A 15,409-nucleotide genomic window follows, 5' to 3' on the forward strand; every position below is an offset into this window, starting at 1 on the left:
TGATAGTGGTTATCAGGAGGCTGTGACCACTTGGCTGTACAAGAGTGAACAGAAGTCCCTCACCCACTCCCTGTCCATGAAATGTGCACTCGGCTTGCCTTCCCAGCCCTAGAAGTGCCCACAGACACAGCCATGAAATAGAATTCTGGTGCTGAGATCACCTGGACAGTGTATGTGACTGAGCCCAGTCAAGGCCTCTGTATACTTTTAAGATTCTTGCTGGTGGTGTGGGATTCAACCCAGCCTGTGGCCTCTCATGAAAGTCCCCTTGCTTATTAAACTTGCCACGTTATCAAACTGGAGCCTCTTTCTTCCATTTCTTCTTACCCTCCATGTATGAAGCTGATTTCAGATGACACCCAGGAAACTCCTGAGGAGGTTATGAAACACTATGACTTCAAAAAAGAAAAGGAAACTAAGTTATCACAGAACTCTGAAGTCAAGGATTTATCTTAGATATCATCTAGTTCAACTCACTCCCAGATATTTCATGGCAGAGTGGGAACCCCAAAGGACAAAAGGACAAATCCAGGCCAGAGTTTTTTTTCATTGCACCCTTATTGCCTTGGTTTACCACACACACACACACACACACACACACACACACCCCAGTTCCACACACACACACACACACCCCAGTTCCACACACACACACACACACACACACACACACCCCCCCCAGTTGTGAATGACAGAGTCTCCGATTTTCAAGAAATGCCAGTTTATAATACCCAACTGCCATCCACAAAAGGTTATCAGATCATTAGCCTTAGCTTAAAAATAAACTAGATTCAAAATTAAATACATTATTCTTTTTCATGAAAAAAAAATTCAATCCTCTTAAATGTCTGAAAGTTTAAATGTGTTTTAATTAACAGTAGCCATACAATAAAGATCTCAAGATAAAAATTTTTTAAATGTAGCTAGTAAGAAAAAAGTATATAAAAAGTTTTCTTACAGAATATAAATGCTTTTAATACATAATGATAGAACCAAGTTGTGTATCAAGCACTAAACACTACATATAGTGTTATATAATCCATATATAATCCTACCCATGTGTACAATACATATGTATAATGTAAAAGCCATATATAATCCTACCCATGTGTACAATACATAAAGAACTAAATTATGCTCACACACACCAAAAAAAATTCACAAAGGTGATGAACTTAAAAAGAAGCCAGTGAATTACAGAGAACCAAGGATTTAGACTTCTATTACTTATGTGTACTGGTAAACATTTTTCCTCAGTTGGCAGAACACAGAATTTTAAAAGCAACCATCAAGGAAACAGCCTCCAAGGGCTTCAAGTACATCCTGGCTTGTCCCATATGAAAATAGCACGTGTAACCAAAATTAAAAAAGAACAGAATGATGAAACCATTGTCTCCTGGCTCTTCATCATACTCGCCATATTCTAATGGCTGTGAATAACTTATCAGCTGAAAGACCAAGAGATAAATGTGGTCCAAAGAACCCTCTTATCTATTAATACTTGCCCCTCAGATCTCAAAGTGTGAAGAAATTTAATCTTTTTATAATAATCTTAAAAGGCTGGTCTGTGTCTGAATCATTATTTAATGACACCAACACTCTGTCATGCTGAATATGGAAATAGACAAAGCTCCGTAATTCATCAGGAAAAAAGAAAGTTAAAAATAGATTCCAACTGACTGCATTATTAATAAAGGTGGAACTTTCTTAGATACTGATAATTATTTTAAAAGGTGGCAGCAACCCTGCAGAGCCAATGGCTCAAAATACTTCCTAATGAAGCACTGGTTCTTTCATTTACATGACATTTGTCTTTCTCAAATTCCAGAAAAGTCTCTCAGTTTTTTTTTGGTTATTACCTCTTCCTCATTCTCTTTTTGTCCTTGTGGAATTCTTCCTATTGGGTTAGAAGAGGATTCTCATTCTATTCTTCATGTCTCAGCTTCTCTTTTATATTTTCTACTGCTTTATCTCACTGCTGCACGCAGAATAATTTCATCAGGTTGGACTTCATGAAACCTTTGGTCAATCACATCTACACTTTAACCAAAACCTGAGTTTTACATTTCTAATTTTGGAGACAATATTTTTCATTCCTAGAAGTTCTACTTGTCCTCTTCAAATCTGTCTGAGTTGTGCTTGTCTTTTTTCATAGTTTCAATTTCTTCTCTTACATAAGTTTCATCATTTCAAACATATGTTTTGATATATGCAGTAATTCCAATTAACTGAAGTTCTTGGAGGTCTAATTCTGCTGCTTGTTATGTCTAATAACTTTTGCTCCTAAAAGGCAGCTTCCATGTCAATTACTAAACTTGGAATTGTGAATTTGTGGTTAAAGTGGGACTTTATCTGGGAATCTTGTGTGAACTGGCTTAGAGACTGTTTTCCAGAATAATGGCATCTGCTAAGTAACCCAGTAAGATTATCACCCAGGATTGCTTCACCTCTACTTGTGTGTGCCCAGAAAATGCAAATACTACAAATCTGAACCCCCAAAGCCTCATAAGAGGCCTATGAGAGAACATTTTCAACAGACTAGGCATTTTAATTCCAAGTCAAACAAATATATTTGTCTGTTAGCACATGGCTCTAAAGGGCTTCCCAGGTGGCTCGGTGGTAAGGAATTTGCCTGCAATGCGGGAGACCTGGGTTTTCTCGCTGGGTTGGGAAGATGCCCTGGAGAAGGAACTGGCACTCCAGTAGGCTTGCATGGGATATCTCACGGACAGTGGAGCCTAGTGGGCTACAGTCCATGAGGTCACAAAAGAGCCTCCTCGTGTCATACCTCCCATCTCCTATACTGGCCCAATCCACAGATCCAAACTCCTGCTGCAAGGCCCTTTCTATCATTTGTCTTATTGCCTTTCTAGCACCCCAGTCCTGCCCCTTACCCACAAAAACTGGGTACTTTTCTCTCGTACTTCCAAGCTTGCACTTCCACTTGCAGCCTTCTTCCCAACCCCAACACTTGCCATCACTGCCATGAATGGCTCATTTCCTAGAATCACAGCACAGCCCTGTCATACTCTGAACTCCTGCCCACTGCCTAAACTCTCTCTATACCACTTCATAAGCACTAGGCTGGACCATTCAATACCAGCATTTGTCTGGGTGACATCTGTGCCCACCGAATCACACAGGGACCCCAGAAGTCCTTTCAGGGCTATTCTCTGGGGTCAGTCCTCCCAGACCATGTCCTTCATTCTCAGCTCACTCTTTCCTCTTCTCTTTCCATGTTTAATGCTTGGTTTATCATTTCTCAACCTGAGGCATAATAATGGCCACAAGGAACTCATTTGGTCAATATCTCTATACATCTGTTCAACACACCCTAGTGGAAATTCAACTCCCCCAAAGTTTACTATGTTGTAGGAGTCAAGCACAGGGAGATGGCTAAAAGAAGCCATCCCTCAGTCAGTGCCTGGTACATGGCAATGACAGCAGAAAGGAAAAAGGAAAGAAACCAGCTGCCAGAAAAATAGTCTCCTTCTCCGACTTCCTCCACAGTAATTGCTCCTCTGTTCTTCTATACCATGAGCACTGCAGCATCCTCATCTCTTTGGCCTCCATATAGTCTTATTTTTTTAAGCACCATACTAAGTATTTAAAATCTGGCAAAATAATTATTTACAATAATTATTGTAATACTTAAGTTGTATGAAAACAACCTACGTGATCATCAACAGATAAATGGATAAAGATGTGAGATATATACTTCAATACATTATTTAACGGAATATTACTCAGTCATAAAAAAGATGAAATTTTGCTATTTGCAACAGCATGGATGGACCTTGAGGGTATTATGCTAAATGAAATAATTCAAAGAAAAATAAATACTGTATGAGTTCACTCATACACAGAATATAACAAACAAAACAAATAAATCAACAAATCAAAACAAACACACAGCCACAGACAACAGAATAGTGGTTACCTAGTAATCAGGGGGAAGGGGAGGGGAAGGAGGAGAGGGCAAAACGGGTAAAGAGGATCAACCACATGGTGACAGATGGAAACTTAAGTTTTCGGTGGTGAGCACACTGCAGTATATAGAGAAGAAATGCGAGTTTGTAGGCATGAAATATACAATGTTATAAATCAATGCTACTTCAGTAAACAAATTTTAAAAATTCTGGTAAAATGGCAGCTGTAAGTAAGAGATTAATACAGCTTAGGTAGTATTGTAACAAATATTCTCTTACTAACAAGATCTGAAATTCACACTGAGCTTATAAAAAGCTGAGGCAAGAGTAGTTTCTCACTCCAAGTTATATCCCAAAGGCTACAGATTGTACAACTTTAGAAAAGATTAGCACAAAAATCTCAGAAGTGATGTAGAGAGTTAATAAACCAACTTAGAAACTTTTATAACATTCAACTGACTCATGAACAACTTTACTCATCCTCCCACCAGAGGTATTTTGAAGTTAATGCCAGACATACTGTCATTTCATACATAAATATTTCAACTCGTATCTCTTAGACATAAAATTTTTTAAATGATTATTACAATATCATTAAACCTCTAAAATGATTAATGCCTTAATCTCATTAAACATGTAATTTTCAAATGTCCCCAAATGTTTTAAGTTACTTTAATCATAAATAAAATAAGGTCCCTACATTGGAACTGGATTATGTTGATATACTCCTCATGGTGCCACTGAATACATCCTCTATTATCTCCTGGAAATTGGTATTAGAACTATGAGCTTGATCACATTTGGCTCAAGTTTTTTGCAAGACAATCTTAGAGCTGGTGGGGTGTACTAGCTGGTTTTCACTCTTTTTGTGATAATAGCACACCATTGATGATCACTGACAATATCCCTTAATTCATTAGTTTGCAAAACTGTGATACAGTGGCATTCTATCATTCCTCCATCTTTTAAGAATTGGGAAATATGCCACTAATTAGAAATTTCTTTGCACCAAGTACATGGTTACTCTGAGCTACAATTCGTAGAAGAAAGGCAAGGACAATACTTGAGTCTTTCCACTTATCATCACTTTTCAAAATGAGTTACTTTACTGGCATTCCCTACAGGAGATCAACTACTAGTGTTTTTCTTTAGTATTATTGAAAGCTTTGAATTCAAATATATTTAATGTGTTTCAAAATACACCATAGACACTATTCTTACTGATCCTCAAATTGGCCCATTTTTGAGTCCTGAGTCCATTAAGATGCCCTCAGGAGTTTTTGGGGAACTTAGTTTGAAAGGTTTCCCCAGTGGCTCAGACAGTAAAGAGTCTGTCTGCAGTGTAGGAGAACCAAGTTCAATCCCTGGGTCGGGAAGATCCCCTGATGAAGGAAATAGCAACCCACTCCAGTATTCTTCCCTGGAAAATTCCATGGACAGAGGAGCCTGGTTGGCTACAGTCCATGGGGTCACAAAGAGTCAGAGACGATTGACTGACTTCACTTTCAGGAGTTTTTGATAACTGCTTTGTCTTCTAAATTGACAGTAAGTTTAAGCAGGAGACCCCAGTTCGATTCCTGGGTAGGGAAGATCCACTGGGGTGGGATAGGCTACCTACTCCAGCATTCTCGGGCTTCCCTGGTGGCTCAGCTGGTAAAGAATCTGCCTGCCATGTGGGAGACCTGGGTTCAATCCCTGGGTTGGGTAGATCCCCTGGAGAAGAGAACTCTAGTATTCTGGTCTGGAGAATTCCATGGACTGTAGAGTTCATGGGGTCGCGAAGAGTTGGACATGACTGAGCGACTTTCACTTTCATGTTCCATCTTGTACGCTGCCTGCCACAGACCTGGAAGCAGCTGTTTTCCAAGAAGATCTGGTTAACTTTAGTAGGAAATGGCATTTAGAGACTATAGTCTCACTGTTAGGGGTGCTCATTGCTAGCAGGTTTGTCGTTTTTCCAGGCCCTGACACGGAAAAGAGCTAGAAAATTAGTCATCACAGGATCTTTCCTTAACCCTACCTATCTTTCATATGTTTTCCTTTAAAACGCACCCAAAGGCTGAGTTCCCAATAGTATCAGCTTAATCACTCAACTGCTTTATCCCATAAAACACATTTAAAAAAATCTTAGAGTAGCAAAGACAACCAACATGACCACTATAATACAATTACTCTAAACAGTTTATATTTTTAGAGATGTCATTGTCTTTCAATTACAATTCAGTAGGTATATATAGTCATGTTTACTGACATTTGAAATAGCCCCTCTCTGCACGGTTATTCTATCAGTTAGTCAGTATATAATTAGGCCCTTCTGCTTCATCTGGTTTCCATGGTTAGGAGTCTTTTAAAATTATATTGTGTTAAAATTATGCAAAATATGTGTATATTCTAAAGTTAAGGAGACAAACAAGATACATTCAGAGAAATCTAGCTTCTACTTTCTCTTTCCACTCACTACACTGTTTCCTCAACTGCACTACAGATAACCACTTTTTTTGTTAATTATTTTTTTGTTTTAAAATTTCCAAATATTAGTACTCCTATCTCTGTTTTTAGTGAATGATACATATTATATCTACCAGTTTCCACCTTGCTTTTCTGCCCTGAAGATCACGCTACAATAGTAGAGAGAGATACTCTTCATTCCTTTTATAGCTATGGATATAATATATGTTATTCATCAAACTCTGTGTTGACCACAGCTGGACTGTTTCTACCTTTTGCTATTGCAAACACTGCTATAATAAATAGTCTCACATGTGTGTCTTGTCTTAGTTTTGCCTTGAGATAGGCTCCCTAGAAATAGAACTGCCTGGCCAAAGGGTAAATATAAATGAGATTTTTCTAGGTATTGACAAATTTTCTTCCCTGGCATCATCGACTTAATGGACATGAGTTTGAGCAAACTCCAGGAGCCAGAGAAGGACAGGGAAGCCTGGTGTGCCGCAGTCCATGGGGGTCGCAAAGAGTCAGACATGACTGAGCAACTGAACAAGGACTTATACCGTTTTGCATTTCCTCCAGCAGTGTTTGAGAGTGCCTGCTTCCTCCCATTCCCTTTAGTCTCATCAACAGGATAACTTATCAAACTTTTAAATTTCTATTAAAAAAAGTGATTGGTAAGAAATAATAAATCAGTGTAGTATTAGTTTGTGTATTTATTAACACAAAATATTAAGTAGCTTTTCACGTGTTTAAAGGCAATTTATAACTCTTTTTTTGAAAATCATCTACTCCTGTATCTTGTCCATTTTCTTGCTGAGCTGATAGTTTTCTTACTCTGTACTTTTTAGAATATTAATCCTCTGTGGTTAAAAACTGCAACACCCTTCTCCGATTTGTCACTTTTTTACTCTATTTATTATGTTTTCAGCTATACTAAAGTTATTATTTTCACTATCAAATTATCTGTAGCTCCTTTACTACATCTGGAGTTTGAGTTGTAGTTAGGGTAATTATCTACTTCCAGAGGAATTCACCAGCTTTTTTCCCCTAGTACTTATCTGGTTTCATTTTTGTAGATTAAGTGACTGAGTCATTCGTAATTTATCACTGACACAGCACAAGGACTAAATCTAGTATCATCTTCCTTCACTATTTAAACATTAAATAATGGTGTGCATCTGTGTCTATTTCCTCATTTTCTATTCAGTTCTAGTAGTATGTCTTTTTATGTACCAATACTACAGTTTTAATTACAAAGGCTTAATGATGTGTTTCAAAATCTAGTAGGTCTACAACTCTCCTCTGCTGCTTTTAAGTTTTTTTTAGTCATTTTACTTATGTGTTCCTTCCAATGAAGTTTATAATCAGATTGCCTAGCTACAGGAAAACACACATACACAGAGCTGTTATAAAGTAACAAACTACACAGAGCTGTTATAAAGTAACAAACTAACTTTAGGGAATTGACAATTTTATGATGCTGAAACTAAAGGAAGTGTTAGGAACTAAAACGTGCAAAAAAGCCTTAAAATAGCTGATCATTCTCTGCTTGCTTGTGAAAAGATACAGGCTAACCCCTTAAAACCTTTGCTACATTAGCACAAGAAATTTTTATTTAAATAGTAAAGGTTAACAAGCATAAGAACCGATCATTTTATGTATATCATGTACTGTGTAAACCAGAAGATTTTAGGGAAAAACAAAAATGATCAAATAACACAGGTATTAGTAATGCACACTACTCACCCTCCTTTTTCAGCCACTTCACAATGTTCCCTTCTTCCATTGTAGGAGACAGTGACGGCATTAGTATCTTAATAGGATCAGCTGAAATTGAAAAAAGGAAAGATTAAACACAAAAAGTAATACACCTCATGAGGCAACAAAACGTTCAAGTAAATTAGTATGAAATTCAATCTGAGGACAAAAATACCCCAGTCTGAAAGACACCCAACTGGTCCAACCAAGTGCTCAGTCATCTCTTCCAGAATATTTTCAATTCCTTTTTCATCGTTCCCCGAAGTCCTCTATGCACATTTTCAAGCCACGTGCTTACAAGATTAAAAAAGAAAAAAGTTGACTTATGTTTCATCTTTTTCTCCTTCCCCTTTTGTCACTACAAAAAAATATTTACAGGTAAAACAACCAAAGGAAAAGACAAATAAAAAGAAAATAAACTGGTTTCTGATAACCTAAAACACAATAATTAAGATTAGATTTACAAGAGAATAATCAAGATTAAACTTTAAGAAACTGGTTGTGTTTTTACTTTCATCTAACATTATATAATGGAAAAGGCAATGGCACCCCACTCCAGTACTCTTGCCTGGGAAATCTCATGGATGGAGGAGCCTGGTACCCCACTCCAGTACTCTTGCCTGGGAAATCCCATGGACGGAGGAGCCTGGTAAGCCATGGGGTCGCTAAGAGTCGGATTGAGCGACTTCACTTTCACGCGCTGGAGAAGGAAATGGCAACCCACTCCAGTATTCTTGCCTGGAGAATCCCAGGGACGGGAGCCTGGTGGGCTGCCGTCTATGGGGTCGCACACAGTCGGACACGACTGACGTGACTCAGCAGCAGCAGTAGCAGCAACATTATAAACTATTCAAGAATCAAGGGTTCTTGCTGCTAAGTGTGAAAAGGAGAGGTTTGCCTTGTTGCGGATGATCTGGCAAGAGAACTTATGTAGTTAAATTAGTCTGAGATTGTGTTCTATACCAGAATTCGATTAAGGATCCAAAAAGATAGACACAAGCCAGGGGGACCTCTCAATAAAGCAGAGCTACTTTTCCCTCAGGTATCAAAAAAGAAGACACTTCATATATTTGCCAGATGTGGTTCCCAAGAGTTCCACTTTCCAGGACCAGAGCACACAGTTGTTACATTACAATTTACAGGAAGTTTATATTAATAAACAGTTACCCACTCCAGTGCTTATTTAGCAGCAGCCACAGTCACAAACTACATTCCCTGAAATCTTCCACAAAACTTATTCTCTTCTTAAGATTATTCAACTCTCTGACACTCTGACATAAAGAAGCAAATCATATCACATCTAGCATATTTCAAATGTGGAAAAGAGTAGAACAGGACTTTTTCTCCCCATTGATGTTTTGGGGTTTAATACTAAATGTTAAATGAAGTTAAACATTTTCTTTGGGAAACAAATAATTTTAATGTAATTTCAAATGGGGAGTTCCTATGGCTTCACGGTAAAGGAGTTCCATCTCTGAAATATTTGAAAGGAAGTTTCTGTCCTCCCTCCAGTTTTCATTCACTCCCCTCTAAAGGACAGGGAAAAGGATCTGAACAAAGACACCTGCCTCAGTCTTTTCCTCATTATAAGACCTGCCTGCCTATTGGGAGCCTTTATTTTCCCTTCAGTTCTTCTATGCACTAGGCATAAATGGACCTGCCCTTCAAAGCAGAGAGAAAGTCCAACTCTCTCTGTCCCTGCCAGCAGACCCAGTGGGTGCTAGGAAGTTACTCAGGATGTGTAGTTTATATACACAAACTCTCTCTCTCAAACAAAAGCCCGAAGTCTACACAGGGGCTGTACTGAGGAGTCCAACAGACTTAAGTCACATTTTCCAATTGAACAAACTCATCAGCATTAAAACTGTTACTCTGATCTCCATCCGTCTGACTTTTTGCCTCTTTCTCAACTGGTACTAAACTATAAGGAAACAAATGTAGAATCATCACTCTTAATACCCCGACAATGACAGAGCCCAAACCAAATTCTAAGTCAACACACCCATTTCATCAATGAGAAAAATATAGCCCCTGGTCGAGGGATCTGAATTCTGCCTAACTCTCAAGGCTGTACTCTCCTACACTCTATTACCACTCATCAATAATTGATGATCCTTACCAATATGGACCATCAATTAATTAATCATCAGTTATTTATAGCCTATTCACTCAGAAATTCAAACATGAGTATTCTTCATGTGTCTAATCAAATAGCCTAACAATCCCTCTCTATTAAAAGTTCAAGCCTGACATTATGAGATGGAATACTTCACAATCACATACATAGCAAATTTATACATCAAATAAGAGTTTCAATACAAGGGGGCAAACTAAATGAACTGCAATGATTCTATGTCCAGATTCTGATGTATGACAAACACGAACTCGATTTTCTCAAAACAAAGTCTCTCTTCAATATTTTTATACCTTGGTTCTAGGTGCCATGACACAACTAATATTTATTTTATGATTCTCTCCTATTATAATCTCTCACCTATGAGACTATCACATTTTCCATTATTTCTGACATTAAGTACTTTATTATGAAAATTTCACATTATTTTATGAATTCCCACATCAAGAACCACAAAATTTTTCATATTTTAAAAGTAAAACATCATTCCTCATACAGCCACCCTTCATGGGTGAACTGGAATTGCTTCTCTGAATAATGACAATAAAACATAAAAATTTTGTAATAGATCATGATCCTTCTCTGAAATGAAGGTGACAAAAAAACAAAGAAATTCTGGACATTTCCATTATTCAGTACTATCTCCTGATTGATTATACCGACTTATGGAGAGTAAAATGTGCAACGTGTTTTCTGATTAATCTGACCAATCTATCCTCAGACTCTCATGCTAGAAAATCATTTTAAAAAGGAAGTATTATTAATGAAAAGGAATATTTCATTCTAGTATATCCTCATTCTCCCTGAATATTACACACATCTTTTCCAAATATATTTTTTTCAGTGGGAAGGTAATTATATAATCATAATACCAGTTTTGAATGAAGGGCTGCACATAACTAATATCTGATGGCTGCCATCAATTCTTTTGAAGATAGTATGGGCTCTTCTAGACTCCTTGAATTTTAACCTATACATAACATTGCTTAACTCCATTAGAAGCTATATATCACTTCCCTTCTCATATAAGCAGTATATTCTATCTTTCTCCTAGCAAACCGAGGAGGCCTTGAAAAGGGCACCAACCACAGTTCCTATTTATAAACGGGCACAACTACAGCAATAATAAAGGAAATGTGGTTTTTTATTCCCCTGGTCATACAGGTTATTTCAATTAGTACTCAAAAAACGCCCCATATTTTGTTAACTTTAACCCTCTTGTAGTCATTTTAGTGTTGTTTTTTATCAAGCTGAAAACTATATCTATTGGCTGATATGTCTGCCCTTCTGTAGCAGTTAAAGACAATATTTAAAATATTTTAAGGTAACTAGAGTAATGCACATTTCCAGGTTATATTTAAATATACTGATTTTAGAGTCTCATCAAGCCATCACAATTGTTTTAATCTCTTTCTGACTCAATAGAACGGCACTGTCATTTCTTAGTATATTTCACATTTTTAGAGCACATTTCTTCTTAGTATATTGCTGCTTTACCCTCTTCATCAGGCATTCGAGCCTACGAGCAATCGATCACTCACTGACACGATAGCAGTTTTTCTAAACAATTCCTAATTTCTTCAAACCTGATCTTCCAATCTTTCTAAAGCATAATTCAGTTTTCAACTTCAAATATAGTGTACTAATCTGATTTCTTATTCTCTAAAGCATGTCTTTAATTTTAAAACACTCATAGATCAGCAAAACCTATTAAAAAAAGTTTTAAATTGAAGATCTACACATCAATTCTAAAAGGTCTCTAGATTAAAAAAAAAAAGATTAATATAAGTAAACTCTTAAAATACAAAGGCAGAACAAATAGCTTGGCGGCTAATATGAAGCAGATCTAAGCTCCATTACTCTAACAATTAAGGAAATTCCACAATTTACATATGGTACTGCTTGAGGGTCATGCTCTGTTCCATTAATACAACTATAATCCAAACACAAAAATCATGAAGTGAAGATAGACAAATCGAAGAAATAAATTACCCAACACTTTATTAGCACAGCTCTCTATTCTTTACCTTAATTTGCTTATTTCCTAATAGAAAGCTTTTCATTTAATCACTTCTCTTTCTAACGCAAGAACTCATTAAATAAAATTGACCTTTAAAATTTCTGCTTAAATAAAGCAATTCTGCCACCTGCAGGCTGGATGAAAAAAGGCCATATGAAGTACAAATAATTTCAAAATCAGTACCAGGGCACAAAGTAATCTTAACACTGCAGTTTTGAATAAAGAAAGGTAAAGATGTCACATGGGTCTTTGTTCAAATGAAAAAAGGCCATATGAAGTACAAATAATTTCAAAATCAGTACCAGGGCACAAAGTAATATTAACACTGCAGTTTTGAATAAAGAAAGGTAAAGATGTCACATGGGTCTTTGTTCAAATACTTATTTTGATATAAGAATAGGTTGAAAATGTCAATGAGCAACAACAGAAAACATATGCATAATAGTTTGTGTGAATATTAGTATTTAAAGTAACAAACATACTGAAAGATGTCCCTCAAACAGTACACTTACACATGGCATAGTAAAGGGCAGGGAAGCAGTGCTGCAGGCCGTGGGGTTGCAGAGTCAGATACAACTTAGCAACTGCACGCGCGCGCGCGCACACACACACACACACACACACACACACGGCATAATCCAAGTTCTACCTGTTTAGCTTGTATGTACACAAAGACTGAAAGGACTGACTCACTCCAAAATGACGACAGTACCTGTCTTTAGTTGATGGCTTTTTTATACATGCGTTTTGTTTCTTTGTTTCTTGTTATTTTCAGACATAAACCCACAAGAACAGAGAGAAAAGAAAGAATACCAGAACACACTCTGGAAGCAGAAAAGTGAATAATGTAGATAGGAAGACAAATGATTGACTAAGAGAGTCTAAGAAAGTTGAAAGCTAAACCAGAAGTGGAAAAAACTGAGATAATCAACCTGGTTTATAAGAGAATTTCCCAAAGGTCCAAGAACTGGCAGTACTGAGGACCTTTGGAAATATTGGCCCTTTGAAGACTTCGGTGAATGCTATTTAAGTTCTGAGTAACACCACCATCCTTCACCAGAAGATTGGAGGTTGTTTCCTCTGTAGAGGTAAAAGAGAGGACCTTTGGGAGACAGGTTGAACCTACACACCTAGAGAAATACAGAAACTACAAAAGAATATTAACTGAAAAAACAGCTGATGTGCCTGACAATACCAGAAACTGTGTCAGGTAGGTATAGGATGGTGTGGGACAAACAGGCAAGTTAAAGAAAAAAGAATAGAGGCAAAGATTTGAAAAAATGCAGAAAAAGGTCAGTTCAGCTCAGTTCAGTTCAGTTGCTCAGTAGTGTCAGACTCTTTGCAACTCCATGGAATGCCGCACGCCAGGCCTCCCTGTCTATCACCAGCTCCCAGAGCTCACACAAACTCATGTCCATCAAGTCGGTGATGCCATCCAACCATCTCATCCTCTGTTGTCCCCTTCTCTTCCTGCCTTCAATCTTTTACCAGCATGAATGTCTTTTCAAATGAGTCAGTTCTTCCAATCAGGTGGCCAAAGTATTGGAGTTTCAGCTTCAGCATCAGTCCTTCCAATGAATATTTAGGCCTGACTTCCTTTAGGATTGACTGGTTGGATCTCCTTGCAGTTCAAGGGACTCTCAAGAGTCTTCTCCAACACCACAGTTCAAAAGCACCAATTCTTCAGTCTTTAGCTTTCTTTATAGTCCAACTCTCACATTCATACATGACTACTGGAAAAATCACAGCTTTAACTCGACAGACCTTTGTTGGCAAAGTAATGTCTCTGCTTTTTAATATGCTGTCTAGGTTGGTCATAGCTTTTCTTCCAAGGAAGAGGCATCTTTTAATTTCAGGGCTGCAGTCACCATCTGCAGTGATTTGGGAGCCAAAGAAACTAAAGTCTCTCACTATTTCCAATGTTTCCCCATCTATTTGTCTTGAAGTTATGGGACTGTAAGCCATGATCTTAGTTTTCTGAATATTTGGTTTTAAGCCAACTTTTTCACTCTCCTCTTTCACTTTCAAGAGGCTCTTTAGTTCCTCTTCATTTTCTGCCATAAGGGTGGTGTCATCTACATATCTGAGGTTATTGATAGTTCTCCCAGCAATCTTGATTCCAGCTTGTGCTTTATCCAGCCTGGCATTTTGCATGATGTACTCTGCATATAAGTTAAATAAGCAGGGTGACAATATACAGCCTTGATGTACTCCTTACCCGACTTGAAACCAGTCTGTTCTTCCATGTCCAGTTCTAGTTGTTGCTTCTTGACCTGCATACAGATTTCTCAGGAGGCAGGTCAGGTGGTCTAGTATTCTCATCTCTTTAAGAATTTTCCAGTTTGTTGTGATCCACTCAGTCAAAGGCTTTGGCATATCAATAAAGCAGAAGTAGATGTTTTTCTGGAACTCTTGCTTTTTCGATGACCCAACGGATGTTGGCAATTTGATCTCTAGTTCCTCTGCCTTTTCTAAATCCAGCTTGAACATCTCGAAGTTCACGATTCACGTACTGCTGAAGCCTAGTTTGGAGAATTGTGAGCATTACTTTGTTAGCATTGAAACAGCTCAATAGCTATTGAATAGCATTGCAATAACACCGACCAGGAATGCAAGAAGCTGACGTTGAACAGTTCTATGAAGATCTACAAGACCTTCTAGAATGAACACCCAAAAAAGATGTCCTTTTCATTATAGGGGACTTGAATGCAAAAGTAGGAAGTCAAGATATACCTGGAGTAACAGGCATATTTGGCCTTTGAGTACAAAATGAAGCAGCTCAAAGGCTAAGAGTTTTGCCAAGAGAACACACTGGTCATAGCAAACACCCTCTTCCAACAACACAAGAGAAGACTCTACACATGGACATCACCAGATGGTCAATACTGAAATCAGACTGATTATATTCTTTGCAGCCAAAGATGGAGAAGCTCTATATAGCTAGCAAAAACAAGACTGGGAGCTGACTGTGGCTCAGATCATGAACTCCTTATTGCCAAATTCAGACTTATATTGAAGAAAGTAGGGAAAACCACTAGACCATTCAGGCACGACCTAAATCAAATCCCTTTGATTATACAGTGGAAATGACAAATAGATTCAAGGGATTAGATCTGATAG

General features: G+C 37.7%; 1 protein-coding gene across 2 annotated transcripts in view; it reads right to left on the reverse strand.

Moving 5' to 3' along the window:
• The window catches only part of PDHX (pyruvate dehydrogenase complex component X), a 71,688-nt gene that overhangs the window by 43,492 nt on the left and 12,787 nt on the right, over positions 1 to 15,409 (reverse strand). For both annotated transcript variants that reach the window (XM_065943957.1, XM_065943958.1), the window contains exon 2: positions 8,124 to 8,204. In XM_065943957.1, the coding sequence (XP_065800029.1) occupies positions 8,124 to 8,204 (81 nt within the window). The remainder of the gene's footprint in view (positions 1 to 8,123; positions 8,205 to 15,409) is intronic.

Source organism: Muntiacus reevesi, chromosome 9 (genome assembly GCF_963930625.1).
Source record: "Muntiacus reevesi chromosome 9, mMunRee1.1, whole genome shotgun sequence".
In the NCBI taxonomy this organism is placed as follows: Eukaryota; Metazoa; Chordata; class Mammalia; order Artiodactyla; family Cervidae; genus Muntiacus; species Muntiacus reevesi.